Source organism: Carya illinoinensis, chromosome 10 (genome assembly GCF_018687715.1).
Source record: "Carya illinoinensis cultivar Pawnee chromosome 10, C.illinoinensisPawnee_v1, whole genome shotgun sequence".
In the NCBI taxonomy this organism is placed as follows: domain Eukaryota; kingdom Viridiplantae; phylum Streptophyta; class Magnoliopsida; order Fagales; family Juglandaceae; genus Carya; species Carya illinoinensis.
In genome coordinates, this window is record NC_056761.1 from 7,766,314 (window position 1) to 7,790,445 (window position 24,132).

The following is a 24,132-nucleotide window of genomic DNA, read 5'->3' on the forward strand; positions in this document are numbered from 1 at the left end:
ATGATAAATGATCCATCATCCCCTTGTTTCCAATGTCAGTGACTGGCCATCTGTCTTATTCATTTGATTCATGTCTATCTGAAACTGGATGCGGCTCCCACGCCGCTGAGTATTCCGTTGTGCGTACCGTTCATTGTTTTATTTTAATTTATTTTTTAATTTTTTAATCACTTTTTCAATTAAAAATATATATTAATATATTTAAAATTATTTTTTTAATCACTAAATAAATAATAAAAAAAAAAATATCCAACACTATACTGCAGCGGTAAACCCGGCGGCACAGCAGCATTTTCCAAGTTCCATCCTGAAAATAAGTTAGGATAGTATTTTCTGACCCACATACCAAAAGATTGGACCCACTGAGAGAGATAGAAGAGAGAATCCAAGGTGTTTTCAGCCTTTCATGATCCGCCTCTTTTACGGGGAGCGGTAGTCTGTAGAGCAATTCTACGTCTTGTTACACTAGCGTCTGGTTCTGGTTCTAGAGGGGTAAGAGTTCCCAAGAAGGTGAAGAGGAAGAAGGAAATGGACGGTCCAGGCCAAGAGCAGCATACCAAGTCTAGGGTTGTGAAGGTTGACTCTTTGGAGTCGTGGGAATTCTATGTTGCCCAAGCCACCAATAAAGGGTGCCCTGTAAGTTTTCTCAAACACTGTATTTTGCCTCGACAAACACCCTCTTCTCCTCTACCTGTCTTTCTGAAAAACACACACACACACACACACACACACGCACACAATCCATGCGAGTCTTGAAAATAATCCCTTCAAATCATCATAAACACCCCCTCCTTCTCTGGCGGTTTACGTAGATTATGAAAAAGTACCCCTTTTTTAGCGTTTATTTTCACTTAGATGATCTCGAATAAAATTCGGGTTATTAAATTTGTTTTATTTGGGGTGTATTTTAGATTGTTGTACATTTCACTGCTGCATGGTGCATGCCTTCAGTGGCTATGAACCCCTTTTTTGAGGAAGTGGCTTCAAGCTATCCTGATGTTCTGTTTCTCACAGTTGATGTTGATGAGGTCAAGGTAACTCGTCTAATCTTTTTAAACGATTAATGCTTAATTTGTCAATTCTGTTTCTTGTATAAGCACAAAATAAATGGCTTTTCCGAGTGAAAATCAAAATCATCATTGGCATAATATATATATATATATATATATATATATATATATATATATATATATATATAAAACCACCTATTGAAGGAAGAATGTTATGTTTTCAATGGAGTGTGTTAACATACTCTTCTCACCATGTGGTTTATGTACAATTTGAGCTGGCTTTTTCCAGGTTTTTATGGTTCTTGCTTGAACCATTAGAATAATGCCCGATTTCACTTCATATAGGTATGATTCGACTTGTTTATTTGTTAGATTGACAAGGATAAAGGATTAGTACGTAAACAATAGCTGCAGCTAAGCCTGATTAGCGCAGATATCCATTCTTTAGCAGCATGAGTCGGTGAATGGAATATTTTCAATGACGATTGATCCACCGTTGAAATATCCTGCCAGTCATTATCTTTCTAGTAATAATCATGATCCGAGTAATCATTGTTGGCTATAGGCCCTCCAAGAGTTTTTTTTTTTTTTTTTTTTTTTTTTTTTTTTTTTTTCTTTTTTTTAATTTTATTTGAGCTAAGGAGTATGAATCTTTGATGTCTTGTTTTCAGATCATCTGATTTTGGGACAACTTTATATTCTAGTTACTCTTTTTTCTCCAAGGAACCAGAACTTATTTCTTATGTATACTTCTGGTGTACCTGGCTTATGTCTATCTTTTTATCAATAAAATTTCTTATTATCTATTAAAAAAACTGTTTAAGCGGACTTGAAATATGTGTGCATATCTACGCATGCTTCATCTGAGCAACTTCTCATTCTGCAGTAAACTCCTGTCTTTTGGATTAGTGAGTTACAGCGCTTTGCTGTTGCGATATTATCTCCAATGTAAATCTTGGTGCTTTGGGATCTGTCGTTGATTACATTATTCTGCTTTGCTTCGAAAATAATTTTCCTGGAGTTTGCATACTTTGACCAGGTTGTGTTTCATTCCTTTTAGAGAACTTCATAGCATGTTGAGAAGCATGCCAGCTTAAATTTCAGCCTAACATAGTTAAACATTTGGGTCTGTCATTGCTGTTTTACGTGCATACTTGGAGTGATTTCGTGCTAGCTGATGCCTTTATAGAGACGATATGCTTTTATTAAAGGGAGAACAACTTGCACTCCTAGGGTACTTCCAGCTTGAATTCTAAATAAAGAACACAGTTCGTACATGGCTGGTATCATTTGATGCAGAGCTTGAGATCTCAGCCATAAAATTCTTCGAATTGATGTTTGGTGATTTTCTTTGTTGATGGAGATTTTATATAAGATGTTCTTGCATTGCAATTGGTTAGGAGGTGGCGACTAAATTGCAGATAAAGGCGATGCCCACATTTTGGCTAATGAGGGATGGTGCTCCACTCGACAAACTTGTTGGTGCCAATCCAGAGGAGGTAAGGAAAAGGATAGATAGTCTTGTGCAGTCCTTTCGTGTTGATGTTGCATAGTTCCAACATAAGTATGATATTGTACATTTGTAAATGTTAATTGTGTGACTTTTGTGGTCCAACATTCAAACAGATGATAAGTGAGCTTGTGTGCTTTGTGTGATGGGTGTGACTTCAATCTCATAAGTACTTTTGCGTTTGCTATATGGGTTAAATTGCTGCCTTTCTTTTTCATACAGCCGGCCATGTTTCCACTCCGGATGTTGGTATGGTGCTTGAATTAAGTGGTACCTATGCCTAAAAATAGGAAACTTTAGTAGAAAATGAGAGAAAAAGTTACCTGCTCCTGTACTCATGCTTTTTAACTTTCAAGCAAAAAAAAATCCACACTAAAAATAGCTGTTAGAGTGGACAGCTTTAAATCAAGAACATAAAACAAATTTGCCTGTTAGTTTGGTTTTTCTACAAATCGAAAGCAATAACCACATTCATTGCGATTCATTGCAATTAGATATTCCTTTTGAAGCCCAAGCCAACAAATATTTGACATTTTTTGTTCTCAATAAATAGACTAATGAACGCTCCAGCTCAAAAGAAACGAGGTCTTAAATCTGTCTTTTGGCATTATTTCGGGTAGTCTTCGAAGGATGTGAGCAGCAAAAGGCCTAGCATCGTTGACGTTGTGCACTGTGTCTGGTGGAGATGGCGGCTGACCAACAAATCTCCCTGTTCTTGCGCTTCCCCACCACCTTTTCCCATTCACTAGCCGGTGTCCCAATCAACCAAAAACACTATTTCTATTACCACAGTTAAGGATGATATATTGGGTGATGCTGTGCGGATGGTCATGGTGTCTCAATTACTAGGTGAAGCCACGAAGTTGGAGTTAATGGAGAATCTGCAGGATAAGTTTCATGAATTGAAAGGGGCGTTTGGGTCTTGATGTTCCGGTTCTTTCTGCTCCGGATTTTTCTTTCTCCCTATAGAAAGACGACGCAAATGCACTTTTGGTTTTGAATTACTCTGTATAATAGTGCTGCGAAGAATATTCAAGGAAAATAGGCAAGCGCATTTTTTTGGGTCATGTCCAGTGGAGTTTTGTTTGTATAGGAAGAACAGAAAATTGTAAGCAGCCTGGATGAGTACTCAAAGAAGCTTTTACATGCAGTCCAAGCTTCTCTTTCTCTGCCACCAAAGTGGCGTAAGGAACGAAGAAGCCATAGTTCATTTTTATGTTTCTATTTCTATGGAGGGTACGTTGCAATTGCAAGACTGTATTCGCTGGATTATAAATGTTGTTTAAGAATTTGAAACTTCCATCGATTCTGATTTATTGGAACAGTTGGTAGTTTTTGTTAACCAGTTTTGGAAATCTAGCTCCCGCTTCTGAGCTGTCAAGCATGTCTCGTTAATTGTTCTAGAACGTCGACAATGCAGTTTCAGATGTGAGAGCTATTCTGCCTCAAATGTCAAATGAGTGCCAGAAAATGACACAGCAGTCCCTATTTCACACAGCAAGTTGTTTTGTTAGGACTTATCCATCTTCAAATGAAACCTACAATTCTTATTTACTACCTTAAACAGGAGGACTTATTAAGAAACCTACTGATAAAAGTTATTCTTTAACAGGGTAATTTGAATCCCATGTATTTCCCAGAAACATAGGTCCTCCAAACATCAAGTGCTCCAAAGGTAGTCATCAGAACAGTACTCAAAACCATTACAATACTAACTGAGAACACGACCAGAGATGCCCTCCCATATCGACGAATCGCTCTCTTCACCCCCACCAATCCGACAAGTGAAGCAGCAAAACAGATGATGGCGAAGATGAGGGCAGTGTGCATGTGCTCCATGCCCATCAAAACGTACAGGAATACCGACATGGTGGATGAGAAGAAAACCATGAACGAACAAGTCGCTGCTGTTACCTGCACCAAGATGATGTCAAAGTAAAAAATAAGCAGTACTGGAAGTTTAAAATGATCGTAGTCTGGATGGGGGGATCAGAAGCTACCTCAGGTACTATCCCAACTTGAAGAAGAAGTGGGCTTATGAGCATTCCACCTCCAATGCCAAAGAAACCTCCCAAAACCCCTGCTAAAAATGCCATTCGTGGGAAGACAAGTTTGCTTGAAGGTCCGTCTCTAAACTGTAGGTCTTCTTCGTCCTTAACGAATGAGTAAATGCTTATGCTAAGTGAAGTATTAAAAATTTTAATCTAAATCACTAAAAATAGTATTCACTCATTTTATTTTTATAGCACCTCGTGGTTTGGAGAAGTCTGATGTTTAAGTACAGTCTCCTCTTTGCATAGGATCCAGGAGGTGAAAACCATTGCCAAAGGAATTTGGAATGATGAGATAATCCAGTAACCCAATCCACAAGGTTCTACTTGGATTATTAGACCCTGCACATTAAAACGACATATATGCTGAAAAAATAAGTCGAGAGAGAAAATTAAAAGCTAGGCAGCAGTCTTGACTCCAGATATTTCTATTTCAAAAGGTTCTCTATGGACCATTTTTTTAATTTATTTTTTATTTTTTACAGATGCACTTAACTACAAATAAAATAAAAAAGAAATGTCAAAGAAGCAAAATAAAATAACGTTAAAAGATCCCCACAAACCTGCTCGATGATACTTTGATTTAATTCCTTATGGCTGGTCATGTTCGTTCCAGTACGTACGGGACCACGAATCCCTTGGAATTATTCCCAAATTACATGTTTGCAGATCCATTGCTATGATTCCATCTCTAGATATATATATATATATATATATTCTATATTTATGTAACGAAAGCTGTATGTCACTTTAGCAACGTAATATACCATTTTTATCACAGTAGTACTGGATGATTTTGCAGTGATGAACCAAATGAAGTAACAATATATGTCAGTAAGGTAGCAAATGAGTAGCATGGTTTTATGTCGTAATTAATGGACATTCAAGTAATTAGGTCCTTATATAATTAATTAGGGATGTTTAGAAATGGAACGGCTTTAATCACACAGTACGTACAAAGTAATTCAAGAAACCAAAAAAGAAATGCATGAAGTTCATTTGTTGATGATTATCATAGAGAAGATCATCAATGGTTAGAGATGGACCGTCGTACGTACCTGTCCATGCCGATTGCCACGAAGAAGATAGAGAACAGAGAAGGAAAGCCAGACCAGAACTAAGACCCCCATTTTCATCCATGGAAACCTCAAATTGCAACCTGATCCTTTCACACCCAAAGCAGTTTTGATCCCTTCACTTTCATCACCACATGATGAATTCTCATTAGTCAACCCATTTTCCAAATTTCCACCCCCATTTCTCCTCAACAGCTCTTCAGATTCCATTCTCCAATAAAACACACCATTTTGACAAGTCTTAGAGGTAGACCAAGCAAGAAAAGTAGCAAAGAGAATGGTAATGAGCCATTCTGGGAACACAAGGTTGCAAATCACCCCTATGCTCACTCCTAATAACATACATGGCTCTGATAAAAGTGCTATATCAAAGTCGATCAATGTCTTGCCACCAAACTTGGGACTGAAGTTGCACAAATTGCACATAACATTTGCAGCTGAACCACCAGTGACCATGAAAGCTGAGAGACTCGAGGCTGTCTTGAGGTCTACGCCTGCAACTATAGTCAGTATGGGTATGAAAAGCCCACCACCTCCAATCCCTCCTGCACTCGATATAGAAGCAGCTATGAAACAAAGAACTCCTGCCAAAACAACTGGGGTTTCTAATCCTATAAGCTGGTTTAGTTGGGACTCTATCTGGTGATTCCTCCATTGGTAAAGTTTTTCTAGTACTCGGTCACTTCTGAGAGGAACGGAAATGGATTTTGTTGGTTTTCCATGGGAATGGCCGAATGGGATGAGAAGGATAAGGGGAAGAATAAAGCATGCAAGACTTTGGTAATTTTTCATTTGGTTAGGGATTCTTGGTAGTGTTGTCTCCAGATGAACGGTATCCGTGTCTTATATAAGAACGTGGAGGAAGTGTTGCATGACATTTGTGAGGACATCGACAGAAATAAGATCAAGTCGACAGACCGAAAATGGCTATGATGTTTCAAGTATGGTAATGTCATTTCTGTTGGGTTTTTGCTCATTTGTTTTAGTCCCACGTTGGTTGGGAATGAAAGAGGAGTAAAGGTCCAAAGCCTGGGTTTAGCCTCTTTGTAAAGTGTACTAATCAAATGCTTTGTTAGTAAATTTTTATTCTAATTAAATTTCTCTGTTATCCATTTTTATAAAATGGTAAGAGGTATGAGTTAAAGTTTTGTTAGTAGGAAAAACTTTGTAGATGTGTTTGGGGTGATTAGAGAAATTATGTGATTGTAACAATTTTTTATATAGTAAATTTTCTTCTTTGGGTCTGATTATTTTTCTCCTGTTTTGAGAGTTTTTTATGTAAAATCTTGTATTGTTATCATTTATCTATTTTCTTGATATTCTTGCAAAAGGTAGATCCTATAGAGTGAATTTAAAAAGTCTAAATTTCCAACAATTTCAAGGGGTCATTAATTAGCTGAATGCACCATCTCTGGTTAATAAAAATATTAATATTAAAGACAAAAATCTATCTCTACAGTTACGTTTAGATATTGAGGTGATTTTAAATGATTTATGAATATTAATAAAGAAGTTAAAAAAAAATAGTAATAAAAAATAATGAAAAAAAAATAGTAATAAAAAATAATAAATAGTTTGTAAATAATAATGAAGTATTAACCATACATATATACCCAAATCTGATTTTTATAACACCAACACGCCATGTAAAAGAGATCCCACGGTAATAAACATTATTGATTTTTAATTTCTTTTTTATAATTATAAGGGGTCTACCAATAAATGTGCTGACATATCAACCTTACGAGTAATAAACTCAACGTTACAATACCTTGCCACGGACGGCACGGAGACACATCTTTCTAAAAAATTATTTGAAAAATTGGTTTAATTGAAAGTTAGTTATTTTTTGTTTTTATTGTTATAAGTATTTATTCCAGTGATATAAATATATGTATAGAAAATGATAATATGACTGTTAAATATGACTATTAAATATGTCAACTCATATATTATTACACACCATAGATGATCAAACTGCAGGCCGTTCCTCTTCAAAAGAGCCTACAAGTCGTTTAAGCTTAGAACCTGAAAAGGGATAAATTGTATTCTTTTCCAGTTTTTGCTTATTTCCATTATTTTGATTCTTTGTAAATACTTATTATTCTTTTGCTTAGCCAGCTGCTATTTTTAGTATAGAAACGGTTAGTTTGTTACAGAAATGTGTATATGTAGGACAGATTGTACAGTGCTCATTACACAGAATATTGAGAAAGCATCTTCCCTCATCCTTCGTGTACCTGCTCTCTGTTTTTCCAGCTTCTTCTTTTCTTCTCTTTGATTCCTTACATGGCATCAGAGCCCTGAGAGCAACAATCATGGAGGTTTTTGAAGGATCCGATAGCTCATCAAACAGTCCCAACCATTCCTCTACTCGTTCAGACAAACCTTCAAACAGCCCTCGTGCCACATACATGGCCAAATACTCAAACCTCGCCGATCCCAGCAACCCCTTTCGCCTGGATACTGGCGACAACCCTGCACATATTTTGGTCACTGACCTACTCACAAGTGAGAACTATACTACTTGGTCCCGAGCAATGAGACGAGCCCTCCGTGCCAAAAATAAGTTGGGCTTCATCACCGGCTCAATCCCTCAACCCACTGACCCAGACGACCCCCTCTTCGATCTCTGGGAACGCTGCAACGATACCGTTGTTTCATGGCTTCACAACTCCATCAGCTCCTCCATTCGGTCTAGCGTTGCCTTCATCGACGATGCCCACGCCATTTGGCTTGATCTACACGATCGGTTCTCCCATCAGAATGCACCCCGCATTTATCAGCTCAAAAAGGCACTTGCTGGCCTCCTTCAAGACTCTGACACTGTAAGTGTGTATTACGGCAACCTTAAAACTCTTTGGGATGAATTGCTCATTTATGATCCTATACCTGTTTGTGCTTGTGGCTCAATGAAAACACTCTCAGATCGTTACCAACGTGATTGTGTGTTTCAATTTTTGATGGGTTTAAATCCCACCTATTCATCTGTCCGAGACCAAATAATGCTTTCAGATCCTCTCCCCCCCATCACAAAAGTTTTTTCCCTCATCCAACAGCAAGAACGCCACCACCAGTTACTTCCCAACTCAAACCCGTCTGACTCAATGGCTTTTGCCATTCGAAAACCTTTTCAATATTCTACCAAAATTTCACCCCAACCCAAATTCAAGAAAGAAAGAGCATACTGCTCTCATTGCAAAATCACAGGACACTCCCTTGAAAACTGTTTTAAAGCTGGTAATGCTGAAGCACCCATCTGTTCTCATTGTCATATGACTGGACACACCATGGAGAAATGTTACAAGCTCCATGGCTATCCCCCTGGACACAAGCTTTTTAATAAATCTCAAGGATCTAATGCTCTTGCTGCTCAAATTGCTCCTGACCTCGAGGACAACAGTGATGATCGGGTTGGCCTTACTAAGTCTCAGTATCAGCAGTTAATGGCTTTACTCCAACCAAGGGAGTCCTCCAACACTGTTCAGCCCTCTGCTAACCAGATTCAATCCAACATTCCTTCCACTTCGACTGCTCACATATCTGGTATCCCTCTTTGTTTATCCACATCCACACATAATTCCTTGTTTTCTGAAAATATTTCTTGGATAATTGATACTGGTGCCACTGACCATATGGTCTGTTGCACCACCTTTTTCACTACCATTACTGCCCATGTATCTCACTCTGTTAAATTACCAAATGACACCAATGTCCCTGTCACACACACTGGCACAGTCCACTTAACACCCTCCATTTGTCTCACCGAAGTCTTATGTGTTCCATCTTTTAATTTTAACTTAATTTCAGCTAAAAAGTTAGCTGCCAATCTCACTTGCTGTCTAGTGTTTTTCTCTGACTTTTGTCTAATTCAGGACCTTTTATCTTGGACAACGATTGGGAAGGGTGAAGTGAAGAATGGCCTATATCACCTGCTTAACATTGCTGTCCCTCCCTCTACATTGGTCACCACACTTTCAAATTTTTCACCTGTCAAGAACTCGGCTACAGCTTCTGTTTTACATGCTGAAAATGTTACTGACCTATGGCATTGTCGCCTAGGTCACCTTTCCTTTCCTGTTTTAAATCTAATTTCAGATCCCATTGTAAAGCAAAGCATTTCTACTTCTAATACAAAGCCTTGTTACATCTGTCCATTGGCCAAATTTCATAGACTTCCTTTCCCTCATAGCACACATAAAACATCAAGACCCTTTGAAATTGTGCACTGTGATCTCTGGGGACCTTGTTCAGTCCCTGCCTATGATGGTTCAAAGTATTTTCTCACATTAGTTGATGACTTTTCTAGAAGTACATGGCTATATCTTCTCCATAATAAAGCAGAAACCAGAAATAACATTGAGTCTTTTGCCCATATGGTTGAAACTCAATTTAACCTCAAAATCCAAATTTTAAGAAGTGATAATGGTGGAGAATTCCAAATGCCATCTTTCTTTCACACCAAAGGCATCATTCATCAAACTAGTTGTGTGGCCACTCCACAACAAAATGGAGTTGTGGAGAGAAAACACCAACACTTGCTTAATGTGGCTCGTGCTTTAAAATTTCAAGCTAGTCTCCCTCTTGAATATTGGAATGATTGTGTCTTAACAGCCACATATCTCATAAATCGGACTCCTAGTCCTTTACTTCAAAACAAGACACCATTTGAAATTTTATTCAAGACCCCACCCACTTATGCTCACTTAAAAGTGTTTGGAAGTCTTTGTTTTGCTGCCACCCTTTCCCAAGGTAGAAAAAAATTTGATCCCCGAGGTCGCATGTGCATTTTTCTTGGATATCCTTTTGGCACCAAAGGTTATAAATTACTTGACCTTAAGTCCAAAACCACCTTTATCTCTCGAGATGTACTCTTTCATGAGTCCATCTTCCCCTTTCAATCCTTGTCTCATCCCTCTCAAACTCCCTCCCTTGTCTTTACAAAACCCTTGCCCGACTCTCTTGATTTTCCTACCACTGCCTTTCCCCAACATCCAGCCACTTCACCTTCCATTTCAGCACCACAGTCATCACACCAACATATTGCTACATCCCACCATCCCCTCCCCTCTTCTCCTCATGATGACCCTTCCATTTCCACCCATGATACCCCACCTTCTCCTCCTCTTCGCAGGTCTAATAGAGTAAGGACAGCTCCACAATACTTGCAAGAATTTCACTGCCACCAGACTTCACTTTCAGCTCCTTCTCAATTGCTGTCCAAGTCTCCATCATCCTCTGTTGGTAATCCCTGCTCTCTAGCTAATTTTCTGACATACCAGAATTTTTCTCCATCCTTTACTGCTTTTTCAAACTCCATTTCCATTGTTTCTGACCCAACAACTTACAAACAAGCTGTCAAACACCCTGGTTGGTGTCAAGCCATGAACTCTGAACTGTTAGCCTTAGAACAGAACCAAACTTGGATAATCACTGACTTACCTCCTGGAAAAGAGGCAATTGACTGTAAATACGTTTACAAAACAAAATTTCATGCTGATGGATCTGTAGAAAGGTTGAAGGCAAGGCTTGTTGCCAAGGGATTCACACAACAAGAAGGGATAGATTATACGGAGACCTTTTCTCCAGTTGCAAAGCTTGTTACTGTCAGAGTTTTATTATCTGTAGCAGCAGTACAAGGCTGGACACTTCTCCAATTTGATGTTAACAACGCCTTCCTCCATGGCGATTTGGATGAGGAAATATATATGCGCAAACCTCCTGGTTATGACAAAGGAGGACCCACTCAAGTTTGCAAGCTTCTCAAGAGTATCTATGGTCTTAAACAAGCTTCCAGACAATGGTATTCTAAATTCTCTTCCTCTCTTATTGCCTTTGGATTTGAGCAATCTAAAGCTGATTACAGCTTGTTTACTAAACTAGATGGTTCATCTTTCACTGCCTTACTAGTTTATGTAGATGATATTATTGTGGCTGGTAACTGTTCCTCTTCCATTGCATCACTCAAATCTTTTCTGAACACTCAGTTTAAGATCAAAGATCTTGGTTGTTTGCGCTATTTTCTTGGTTTGGAAGTTGCAAGGTCTTCCAAAGGCATTCACTTATGCCAAAGAAAATATACTTTGGATATCTTGGCCGACTCAGGGACTCTTGGCAGCAAACCTCTCAAGCTGCCACTTGAGCAGAATTTTAAACTTAGCAAATCATCTGGTGCTCAACTCTCAGACCCGAGCTCTTATAGAAGACTCATTGGCCGTTTGCTATATCTAACCATCACTAGGCCTGATATATGTTATGCTGTCCAGCTCCTTAGTCAATTTATGGATCATCCCACCACTTCACACTTGGCTGCAGCTCATAAAATACTTCGGTACATCAAAGCAGCACCTGGACAGGGCATCTTGCTATCATCTTCCTCTCAACTTCAACTCAAGGCCTATTGTGATTCTGATTGGGCCTCGTGTCCTGACACACGTCGTTCTGTGACTGGGTATTGCATTCTTCTAGGGGACTCACTTATTTCTTGGAAGTCCAAGAAACAATCTGTGGTGTCTCGTTCTTCCGCTGAGGCTGAGTACCGCTCCATGGCTTCCACATGTTCTGAGCTTACTTGGCTTCGATATTTACTTCTTGATCTTCGGGTTTCTCATCCTCAGGCTGCATTGCTTTACTGTGACAACCAAGCAGCCCTCCACATTGCTGCCAATCCGGTCTTCCACGAACGTACAAAGCATATTGAGTTAGATTGTCACTTAATCAGAGACAAGATCCAAGAGGGCAGCATCATCACAGCTCACATTGCCTCAAAATGTCAACTTGCTGATATATTTACAAAAGCTTTACCTTCCTTTATTCTTCAGTTGCATTTGTCCAAGATGGGAATAGTGAACCTCTATTCTCCATCTTGTGGGGGGCTATTACACACCATAGATGATCAAACTGCAGGCCGTTCCTCTTCAAAAGAGCCTACAAGTCGTTTAAGCTTAGAACCTGAAAAGGGATAAATTGTATTCTTTTCCAGTTTTTGCTTATTTCCATTATTTTGATTCTTTGTAAATACTTATTATTCTTTTGCTTAGCCAGCTGCTATTTTTAGTATAGAAACGGTTAGTTTGTTACAGAAATGTGTATATGTAGGACAGATTGTACAGTGCTCATTACACAGAATATTGAGAAAGCATCTTCCCTCATCCTTCGTGTACCTGCTCTCTATTTTTCCAGCTTCTTCTTTTCTTCTCTTTGATTCCTTACATATATATATATATATATATATATTTTAATGGTTAAGATTGTTTAAAAAATACTTAAAGAAAAAGAAAATAAAGATTTTGTAATTGAAATTTATATATACTTGATTTTCAAATAATAAAATTGATTTTTTTGAGTTCTGCCTTGTAAGGTTTTACTTTTAAAGAATTTTTTAAAAGATTTTTCTTCATTACGTACCAATCTTAGTGGTATGTAATTTATTTACTTTATGTTATTATTTAATTATTAAATAATTATATGATTGATCACTAACTAATTTAGTGAGTAAATTAGTACATCTTTGCATTAATATTCAGAAATATTTGGATAATTTAAGAGATGATGATCGCGCAGGCTGTGAATGCTAACAGTAAAACCGAGCCTCTAGAATTAAGGAAGAAAGACATTATTCGTCTAATTGTGGACAACTTGTTCAACTTCTAATAGCCTCCCAGTTGTAGAATTAATTGTGTAGGCTAGGGTACTTAGGTAGGTAAGTTTTTTTCTTTCATCCCATTCAAGAGTCAAGCATGGAAAATTCAAAAGAATGAGTACTCCAAAAGGGTTTTACATCAAAAGTAAACTCTCTAGAACAGCAACAGGCCACCAGATGACAGTAATCCCAACCACAAAGAACAAATTCAATCCCTCCACTTCCACGTAAAATTAAATGACAATAATGTCATAGGTGATTCGTCCCCACAAAATACAGAAAGCTGATAGTTGTACTCAACCTGATTGAACAATCTCTTCTTCTTTTTGTCACCTTCTCTGATATCAATCAATTACCCCTACACTTTTCTGAGAAAGAAAATAGAACTTAATTATAAAATTTGGCAATTAAGGTCTTATCAAAATTTGTCAAACACATTTATTAATTTTTTCTTAACTTCATTCTCAAATGTTATCTAAATATAATTTTTTTTTTTATTTTGTTTTAAATTTTCATATAATTATTATTATTATTCAAACACAAAAATCAATATAACTTTTACAAAACACGAAACAAAAAAACATCTTAAAAAATTATATTCAAATAACTTTACGAGTTTATCTGTCAACTCTTGCAAACTCTAATACAACACAACATTTATTTTTAAAAAATATTTCTTTTTCGTTTCATTTTTGCATAGATTAAGCAAGAAATCAGTTTTATTGAATATCAATAATGATAATGATGGGTGGGTTCTCTTGTGGAGGAATCTCAAGGATAAAGATTGTTTGGTGGGTTTTGTTGTATGGATATTGGTATTGTTAATGTTTTATTTTCTATGCCTTCAGATCGAGTTCCAGTGACTCGGATCTTTGGTCTACTTAGAGTAAACACAGAGAGTTGGAGGCCTTGGTGGAGACTGTGGGAGTCTCCAATACTTAAGTTAATATCTCCTTAGTAGGTCGGAATTCAGAATTCCGATAGGAGTCAGAATTCCGACTTCCGACTTCTTTTATTTTGATAGGTTTTATCTTCTTTTAAATTTAATTATATACTAATTTATGTATTAGTTTAATGTGATTAATCAAAAAGTAAATTTTATTAAAAATAATATTAATTTAAATTTTAAATATAAAAAAATCAATATTTATACATAGATTAATACACGACTCTGCTTATAATTTATATGTACTAAAATTCTTTATAAAAATATAGGTCTTGATCAGTTTTTCACGCTTTTTTATAATGAAGTCAATCTTTTTATAAAAGACTTGAATTTGTACTTTTGAAATTAGTACATGGCATTTCTCTTTTACCATTTATGATTAATTTACTAATTAAGGAGACTTGCATTATGGGAGATATAGTACTTATATATATATGTGTGTGTGTATATAGGCGGCTCATGATCTAGCTAGCTCCCTTCGCATTTTCGAGCGAAAATCACAAAGAAATTTCCTGCATGCTTGAGGCAGGTAGTACTAGCTAGTACTATTTTTTTGAAAAATCTTATAATAATTATGGGCATGCATGCAATGATTTGCTGATTGCTTTTTTTTAGTGATCATGATCAGATAGATCAAGATGAGTGCATACAACGTCACAATTAATACCGTTCACGTTAGATGGGTGCGCGTACTGGTATACAGAATCGTTTACGACAATATATTTCCTTTATAGATAGCTAGGAGCTAATTATACATAATTCAGAAGATCATAAATAATGAATAATAGAAATAACAGCCGAGTTCAAAGTTTGATTAAACAGTCCATAAGAATAAACATTTTGATTCAACAACAAAAAAAAACATCATTTGCAGCATCGTAGTTGGTCATTTGAAGTACCTGAAATTAAGATAAAAAAATATTCAATCAATAAATGTAACCAAATATTGATCCAGAAAATTGAACACAGTAAAAGTAAAATTTAATTACCATTAATACCAATAAAGATTAAGTTAATTCTGATATCAACTTATATTTATCCATTCTCCATCAGTCATCGGCAACTATACTGGGGTTCACAATTACATCTGTGAAATGATAAAAAAATATAAATTAAATAAATTTATGAAATCATAAAAACAATTAAAATAATAAATAAAAAAAACAAGTAAAATAAGATTACCATCTTCAAGCCTATAGCTCTCATCATCAATGCCAATGCTATCTAGTCCAAGGGGTGTATCAATGATCCAGTTCTGTGTGCAAACGAGGGCCTCCACGGTTGACGATGACAAAGAACTCAGGAAAGCATCCAACACTCGACCTCCAGTGCTAAACGCCGACTCAGATGCAACCGTCGTAATAGGAATGGCTAGCACATCTCGGGTAATACGGGAAAGGATTGGATACTTGATAGAATTAGCCTTTCACCAAATGCATATCTCAAATGCAGGACTAGGTGCCTTGACCTCTTCCATAAAATACCGTTCAACTTCTGAAGTACACCCCATAATATTCTTCGATGCAACCAGCTGATGATACTCGTTCATGATGTCGTAATTCCTACGGCGTCGAGGCAATGTGTCAATCGAGCTAAAGTCATCAGAGGGAGGTGTCGGAGTCACGTGTGAGGTACCCGCTGAAGATGAAGGCTGTCCACTATTTTTGTAGTGGTTGTACAAGTCATCGAGATCAGTTTTCAGCGCTGTAATAAATGATGCAGCCTTCATTGCCCCGAGGACGGAATTTGCCCAATAGTCTATCACAGCCAACTTGATTCGAGGGTCAAGAATCACAGCCACAAAGAGTAATCTATTTATCTTCTCAATTTGCTCCCAATATTTATTATATTTGGACAACATCCTCTGAGCCATACCAGATAACAGTCTGCTAGGTTCATCACAACTATCTTCCAAGGGGTGGTGTAGTGTCGAGATCTGACTGAACCACAAGTTTGTAGTCGTGTATGCGGATCCAGATATTTTCATTGTAATATCATAAAAAATCTGTAAAAATGTGACAAAGAATCCTACACTCGTCCAATCATGTGTGTCTGGCCGACCGAGCCCCTTTCCTGCAGGCTCCAGCAAAGCATACCGCAGACCCCCATCTTCCACCTCCATCCGCTCAAACACTTTTTGGTATCTCTGTGCCACATCCAACATCATGTATGTAGAGTTCCATCGAGTGGGAATGTCCAAGCATAGCGTCCAAGAATGTTTTATCCCAAGTTGTTCTTCTATTACCCTGAATTTTTTCAGCCTTTGCGGGGAAGCCCTCACATACCGCACAATGTTGCAGACTTTTGTAATGGAATCATCAACCTCTTTTAACCCCTCAGTCACAATCAGGTTGATTATGTGAGCACAACAACGAATATGGATAAACTCATGGTCTCGGATGACATCATCTCTCACTCTCGTATTCCGCTTGAACCATTCAATTGCAGTATCATTGGCACTGACATTGTCAACTGTAATGCACAAAACTTTCTGAATTCCCCAATCTTTCAAGCAATCATCCATCACTGCCCCAATTGATGCACCCTTATGATCATTGATTTCTTTAAATCCAGTAATCCGTTTTTTTAAAGTCCATGAACTGTCAAGGTAGTGTGCTATAATACGCATGTAGGAAACATTCTGTATAGACGTCCATGTGGCAGTCATAAATGAGACTCTCTGGGCAGTCCTCACAAACATTTGTCTCATCTCAGCCTTCTCTTTTAAATGCCTTTTCATACAATCCCGCATCACTGTATACAGTGACGGCAATGGGAATCGTGGCTCAATGAGCTTGATAAACTTTCGGAACCCTCTTTTCTCAACTGTAGTAAAAGGCATCTCATCTTCAATGATCATCTCGGCAAGCGCATCTCTCAATATCTTCTCACTATATTGAGGGATGACCATTTTCTTAACTTGCGTACTATCAGTCGTATTAGAAGTTTCATAACTCAGCGTTGTTTGATCTTTGGCCACCAATCCCTTCGCTATCTTATACCTCTGGCAACCATTTAGATGTGATATCAAACAAGTAGTGCCTTGTTTCTTTGAATGACAAGCAACTTCTTGGCCGCAATGGTTGCAAGCCGCGTGCGGTTCCGAGGGGTCACCGTCAACCTTGGTGAAATGTTCCCACGTCCACGATCTTTTTTTATTTGATCGTGGATGTGGTGGCTTGGCACTCGAGGATGGAGGTGGTACATCCAGCTCATCCCCAATACCCATCTCAGCCTCCTCATTAAATGTATCCTCATCTTCTATATTTACCGGGAGTGGGAATCGACTACTTGCACATGAAGTTTGTGTTCTGGAAGAGGGTCTCGATCTCGGTGCTGGGGACGGCATTGTGGCATCTTGATCCTGTTCTGGGGTCCCATATGGTTCTTCCTCCATAGCTTCAAATCTGACACATATATAGAAGACCAAATTAATAAGTTTATTAAAAAAACAATAAAAGAATCTGACACATATAATAGGTGATGCAATTTAGTAGATATGATTGTTAGATAGAAGAAAGTTTGGCAAAAAAAGATTGTTGAATGGAAAATGGAGTATATATGGTTGTTTGATAGGAGAAAGTTTGATACAAGAGTATGGTTGGATGAAAAATTTAGTAGATATGATTGTTATTTTTAGTGTCATTTAACTTTGGATAATCCATTGAGGATGCTCTAACGTGACAAACTTCTAATATGCCACATTTCACTCTTCCATTGGCCTCTTGGCTTTTATCCCCAAAATAGTTAAAGCACTAAAAATAAAGTCAAGGCCTAAGGGATTTTTAACTGGGGTGTTACATAGAGCATACAACATATTCTGCCAAAATCAACCGACCAAAACCTTGATTTAAAATAACTACATAAGCCAGACAATCACACAAGTTTTATAGCAAGCAAGTAGTGTATAGCATAAGGGAATTCATTTGGCAATGAACACTAATAACGATGAATAAAATAAAGGTCTTTAAAGAATCCAACTTTAACAAAGAATTCATTTGTCTATGTAGATTCGAACCCTTATTTCCCATTTGGATTCAGAGCATATTCTAAAGCCATATAAGGAATCCAACTTTAACAAATCAACCATAGACAAAAGTTTGACATCAAAATTCTAAAAATGGAGTGGTTCCTCTCAACAAAAGTTTGACATCAAAATTTAAAATCTCCCTGTTAATGTTTAAATCAATTAAGAGATAGACGTTCTAATCAAATTAGGACTTCTGTGCCAAATAAGACAGTTGGTGTCCTAATTCCTAAACAAAATAAAATAAAAATAAAAATTTTAAACTCCTAAAACCCATAGACAACTGGATACATCAATAATCAATTCACCCATCCTAAAATTTTTTTTAGCTAATGTATTATGTATATTCCGTTTCTTTGTGACATTTCCACAAACATGTTGCCTTCAATGTCCAAAATCACAAACAAATAAAATATTGAAAATGAAAAATGGTTCCTCAATACATAATCATTTCACAACTCAGTTCACCATTCACAGAAAAATTCCATACATCAAATAATCCCTTTAAAATTTTAAATAAATTTCGGAATACACAAGAGTCACCAGTTTTTACCTTTTGGAAAAAACTGGTCGGATTCGGCACTGCGGCAGTGCGGTGATGGCAGTCTACGGCGGACGGAGTCACGGTGGGGGGCGGCGGCTTCGTGCAGCGTGTGGCGTGAGAGGTTTGTGGAGCAAAAATGGAGATCGGCGTGAGAGTCTGAGAGCACTGTGAGCACTGTCTGTCTTGAGAGTGAGAGTTTAGAAACGGAATTCAGATTGAGACCGTGAGTCGTCTAGACTGAGGTAAGTGGCAAGTTTATTCAAAACGGCGTCGTTCCCATTTAAATGGAACGACGCCGTTCCACTTTTTTTAAACAAATATTCCAGCTGCAAAACGACGTCGTTTTGCAGCCGGATTATTTGTTTAAAAAAATTGGAATTCGGAAGTCGGAACCAACTGGGTACCGATTCCGATTCCGACTTCCGAATCATAATCGGAAGACTTCCGATTCAGATTCTGAGTTTCGAATATTCCGACACCGCTGGAGTCGGAATCGGAGCAAAAATCGGTCGGAATCGGAAGTCTCGGAATTTTGAACACCCCTAGAGGCAAGGGTGAAAATGAATGAAGAGGACAAGATGAAAAAGAAAAAGAAAAAGAAGGCAGATGTCCGAGAGAGAGAAAATTTGAGAGATAGGAGAAAAGCAACTCAAACATGCAAGATGAGACATACAGCTGTCGTTTCGCACCATTTCCAAGAGTCAGAATAGAAGGATCAAATAAGATGATAGAGTGCCTTCTCTCTCTCTCGAGTGAGGAAGAGTGAGGTTTTAGTACCTCTGAGTTTTTACTCAAAGGTTTTGGTCTCACACAGTGTGAGGTAAGTGTTGTTTTGGTCTTGGATCTTTGTTTTGTTTCTATTAGTTTTCTGCCCAGTTACCAAATACTAGATTCCGATGGATGCTACTGATGAACTGGCAAAAAGATGGGAAACAGTGCACTTGACAAAGGAAGAGAACTCATGTTTTCATGTTCAACAAGAAGCAGCAAGAGGACATGGGAATCTATGCATAATTGGGAAGGCTTTGGTAGAAAAAAGTGTAAACAACGAGGCCTTCAAGATCACCTTATCTCAGGTATGGAGGCTGGAGGGTTGGGTCAAGTTCAAGGAGTTAGGTGACCAATGCTTCCTGATTGAGTTCTAGAAAAAGGCGGACAAAGAGAAGGTTCTAAGTGGAAGGCCCTGGTTGTATGACAGGAGTTTACTAGCTCTACAAGAAGTGGATGAAACAATTTCGATTAGTGCACTTCAGTTTGTGTATGAGCCATTCTGGATCCAACTGCACAACCTCCCCTTAGCAACCATGACAAAGTTTTTCGGAGAGGAATTTGCAGCATCGATTGGGCCTGTCATCTGAGTTGAAGCAGGTGCAGATGGACGTGCATGGGGCAGATGCCTTCGTGTTAGGGTGGCTGTCAACCTGCATAAACCTTTGATAAGAGGTAAATGGCTCAAATTCGAGGATAAACAACATTGGATTCCAATGAAGTACGAAAGGTTACAGAATTTCTGTTTTCAATGTGGAGTGTTGGCACACAAGGGCAAATCTTGCATGAGACCACGCTATGAACAACAACGAGAGGAAAAAGTAACACAACAGTTTGGTCCATGGCTGTGAGCACAACCAATGAACACAAACCTTTTTGATAGCCACAGATACAGTGGCTCAACTGGTGACAGCCACCATAAAGAGGAACAGTGTGAAGACAAGAAGGGTGGTGATAGAGGAAAAATGTTACAACAGGCTTTTTCAACTTTGTAGTCGAAAGGTGAGGGGGGCAACTGGGACAAGACAGATCGAGGGGATGAAGGGCAGTCAGAAGCAGAAGTCACCTTAGACAGAAGGAAGTGTGTAAACTTTCCCCTCGGGCCACTTAATAAAGCTCAACATGGTAATCACTCATTAGACTCAAAAGGTGCATCAGACCAAAGCAAAAAAGACCCTGCCGAAAAGGAACCAGTATTTCCTGCACCACCAGGTAATCCCACTAACATGGAACTAGACAGTAACTATGAAAGTTTGACTTATCTAGAACTGGCAAGAAACCAGTTAGAGTCATGTAAGGTTATGAAAGATTTAGAAAAAAGTGAGGGAGGTCCAGCTGTCACACCCATGGACCCTAGCAATAAGGAATACACCTCAATGGAACTGACTAGCAAAGTACCTACTTTACCTACCAACAAGAACCTAGGTAGAAGGCCTATAGAACACACCATTAGAAGATGGAAGAGGCTGGCTCGTGTAAGGACACCAGAAACAACAAGCAATAAAGAGGAAACTCTAATTGAAATATCAAACTATTCCTTGAGAGCAGGCAATAAGAGAAATGGAAAATGGATCCATAACAGCAAGGAACCTGTTCCAAAGAAACAGAAGGGGAATGAAAACATCAATGGAAACATCATCTCAAAGGCAGTGGCTGGTACCCAGCCCTGCCAGCATCAGTGACCATCCTAGCTTGGAACTGCCGAGGGCTTGGGAACCCTCAGATAGTTAGATCCCTTAACCTGGTTGTTAAGGATAAGTACCCATCCATGGTTTTTCTCATGGAAACCAAGTGTTCTAAAACAAGGGGAGAAGAAGTAAGTAGAAGTTTGAAGTTTGAAGCATGCCTGGCAGTAGATAGCAGAGGAAGTAGTGGGGGCCTTGCACTAATGTGGAAAACAAGTGTAAATGTAACAATTCATAACTACTAGAGATGGCACATCAGTGCTTATGTAACAACAGAAAAAGAGAAACCATGGTTCTTCATGAGGTTTTATGGCCATCCTGAGACAGCTAAGAGACATCAAAGTTGGGAGTTCCTCAAATCCCTTAAACCAACAAACAAAACACCTTGGATTTGCTGTGGAGACTTTAATGAAATTGTCTGTCAAGCAGAAAAGAAGGGAGGTGGCCCAAGACCTTACAAACAGATGGAACTCTTCAGAAACACACTCGAATGGTGCAATTTGAATCCAGTGGTTACCAAGGGTCCAAAGTTCACTTGGGCCAACAATAGAGCTAAGGCAAGCTTCACTAAAGAAAGACTAGATCATGCACTTGCTAACCCAGAATGGCTGAAAGAATTTAAGGATTTCTATGTTAGGGTGCTGCCAATCTTATCCTCAGGCCACGCCCCCTACTAATCAGCATTGGCACATGCCAGGGGCAACAAAGCACTAGGAGAAAGTGCTTCAGATTTGAAGCATCATGGACCCTGAAAGAGGAATTTCCAACTGTAATCAAAGAAGCCTGGACAAAGCCAGCAGATGGGGGAATTAATTCTGAGGCAATGAGGAACAAATTGAGACAATGTGGGGAGGAGCTTTAGAAGTGGAACAGGAACGTCAACAAAAGAGCTCCATCCGAGATAAGGCAGAAATTGAAGAGGTTGGGTGAAATACAAGAGCAGGCAGTGGAGACCACCATGAAGATGTTAGGAACCTGCAAAGAGAGATTGACTAGACACTGGCTGAAGATGAATTGAGGTGGAAACAAAAAGTCAAACAACATTGGCTACAGAAAGGAGACAAAAACACAACCTTTTACCACCTACATGCATCTCACAGAAGAAAAATTAATCGAATCTCACAAGTTCTGGACCATAGGAACAACATGGTGTCAGAAAAGGAGGAGATAGGAGCCACATTCACAAGGTTTTTCTCAGAATTATTCACCTCTTCCTCCCCCTCAGGAATTGAAGACTGCATAAAGGAATTGCCCTCAAGAGTAACAACAAGCATGAAATCCTTTCTAATGCAGAGGTTTGAAGAAACTGAAGTCACAAGTGCTGTTTCCCAAATGAAAGGAATGGGATCTCCCGGGCTAGATGGCTTTCCAGCTTTGTTCTACCAACAAAATTGGGATATTACAAGTATAGAGGTGACAAACTTTGTGCTAAACATTCTCAACAAAGCAGGTTCTCTGGAAAAAGTAAATGATACTTATATATCCTTGATCCCAAAGGTCAAAAACCCCACAAGAGTGTCAGATTTCAGACCCATTAGTCTTTATAATGTAATATACAAAATAATTGCAGAAGTGATTTCCAATAGACTCAAGCTTGTATTACCTGACATAATTTCTATGAATCAAAGTGCTTTTGTCCCATGTAGAGCTATAACTGACAACATCTTGGTGGCCTACGAGACACTACACACTATGTCCACAAGAGTGCAAGGCAAGACAGCTTACATGGCACTGAAACTTGACATGAGTAAGGCTTATGATCGAGTGGAATGGTCCTTCTTAGAGTCTGTAATGTGCAAGATGGGGTTCGATAGAAAGTGGATTGCACTTGTGATGAATTTTCTCACTTCTGTCACTTACTCAATCTTGATCAATGGAGAAGGTCAGGAGAGTTTTAAACCAACCCGTGGACTAAGGCAGGGGGATCCTTTGTCCCCCTACCTTTTCATCATATGTGCATAAGCTCTCTCAAGTTTACTGTCCCAAGCAGAAATCCAATGCAAGCTTTCGAGTGTACCAGTGGGAAGGGGACCAGTTAAAGTAAACCACTTGTTTTTTGCTAATGATAGCATGCTATTTTGCAAAGCAAACACCCTTGAGTGGAGGAGACTAATGCACATCCTGAAGTGTTATGAACAAGCCTCTGGACAACTGCTCAACAAAGAGAACTCATCCATCTTCTTCAGCAGAAACACACCACCTGAATGTAGAGCTCACATCCTTCGAATAGCAGGAGTTAATGCAACGAGATCATTTGAGAGGTATTTAGGCCTACCAGCCATGGTGGGAAGAGTAAAGGCAACCTGTTTTCATGGATTGATAGATAGAACATGGGCCAAGATAACAAATTGGAAAACAAAGAGTCTGTCATCAGCTGGAAGAGAAGTACTCTTGAAGTCAGTACTGCAGGCCATCCCCACTTACACAATGGGCATCTTTCTACTTCCTAAGTCAATCACAAACAAGTTAGACCAGATTCTAAGGAAGTTTTGGTGGGGGTTTAGTGAGGACCAGTCCAAGATTCACTGGCTAAAATGGAGCAAGATAAGCAAATAAAAGACCAAGGAGGGTTGGGATTTAGAAGCTTCAGTAGCTTCAATGTTGTCCTCCTTGCAAAAAATGGGTGGAATATGCTACAAAAACCAGCCTCTTTCCAGGTCATAATTATGAAACAGAAGTATTTCCCACGAGGCTCAATCCTAGATGCCAAGGTAGGCAGTCGACTATCACTAGTATAAAGGAGCTTACATACTGGTATCAAGCTTCTAGAAGAGGGATTACAGTGGAGAATTGGAAACAGATCAAGGGTAAAAATCTGGGAAGATAAATGGCTGCCAAGACCTCATTTTCTTACCCCAACAAGCAGGTCCAAT

At 38.6% G+C, this 24,132-nt stretch overlaps 2 protein-coding genes across 4 annotated transcripts; one reads left to right on the forward strand and one right to left on the reverse strand.

Moving 5' to 3' along the window:
* Window positions 1–274: 274 nt before the first annotated feature.
* On the forward strand, window positions 275–3,862 carry LOC122279031 (thioredoxin-like protein CXXS1). Of its 3 annotated transcripts, none has more exons than XM_043089294.1 (4): window positions 275–636; window positions 912–1,034; window positions 2,411–2,509; window positions 3,141–3,862. In XM_043089294.1, exons 1-4 carry the CDS (start codon window positions 529–531, stop codon window positions 3,267–3,269), a joined length of 459 nt encoding a protein of 152 aa, XP_042945228.1. In that variant the 5' UTR covers window positions 275–528; the 3' UTR covers window positions 3,270–3,862. The 3 variants fall into 3 exon arrangements, with proteins under 3 accessions (XP_042945228.1, XP_042945230.1, XP_042945229.1); XM_043089296.1 differs by having other exon boundaries at window positions 279–636; window positions 3,074–3,862; XM_043089295.1 differs by lacking the exon at window positions 3,141–3,862 and having other exon boundaries at window positions 282–636; window positions 2,411–2,718.
* Window positions 3,863–4,006: 144 nt separating this feature from the next.
* Window positions 4,007–6,629, reverse strand: LOC122279030 (sulfite exporter TauE/SafE family protein 2-like). Its single transcript, XM_043089293.1, has 4 exons — window positions 5,630–6,629; window positions 4,770–4,913; window positions 4,521–4,673; window positions 4,007–4,434 (listed from the first exon to the last, which is right to left on the reverse strand). Exons 1-4 carry the CDS (start codon window positions 6,437–6,439, stop codon window positions 4,126–4,128), a joined length of 1,416 nt encoding a protein of 471 aa, XP_042945227.1. The 5' UTR covers window positions 6,440–6,629; the 3' UTR covers window positions 4,007–4,125.
* Between the last annotated feature and the right edge of the window lie 17,503 nt (window positions 6,630–24,132).

Excerpts from the sequence above, each read along its gene's own strand:
- LOC122279031 (XM_043089294.1), top strand. The coding sequence starts at position 529 with ATGGACGGTCCAGGCCAAGAGCAGCATACCAAGTCTAGGGTTGTGAAG. Across the intron at positions 637-911 it reads CCACCAATAAAGGGTGCCCT|ATTGTTGTACATTTCACTGC; the intron begins GTAAGTTTTCTC and ends GGTGTATTTTAG. Across the intron at positions 2,510-3,140 it reads TTGGTGCCAATCCAGAGGAG|TCTTCGAAGGATGTGAGCAG; the intron begins GTAAGGAAAAGG and ends TATTTCGGGTAG.
- LOC122279030 (XM_043089293.1), bottom strand. The coding sequence starts at position 6,439 with ATGAAAAATTACCAAAGTCTTGCATGCTTTATTCTTCCCCTTATCCTT. Across the intron at positions 4,674-4,769 it reads AGACTTCTCCAAACCACGAG|GACGAAGAAGACCTACAGTT; the intron begins GTGCTATAAAAA and ends TCATTCGTTAAG. Across the intron at positions 4,435-4,520 it reads AAGTTGGGATAGTACCTGAG|GTAACAGCAGCGACTTGTTC; the intron begins GTAGCTTCTGAT and ends ATCTTGGTGCAG.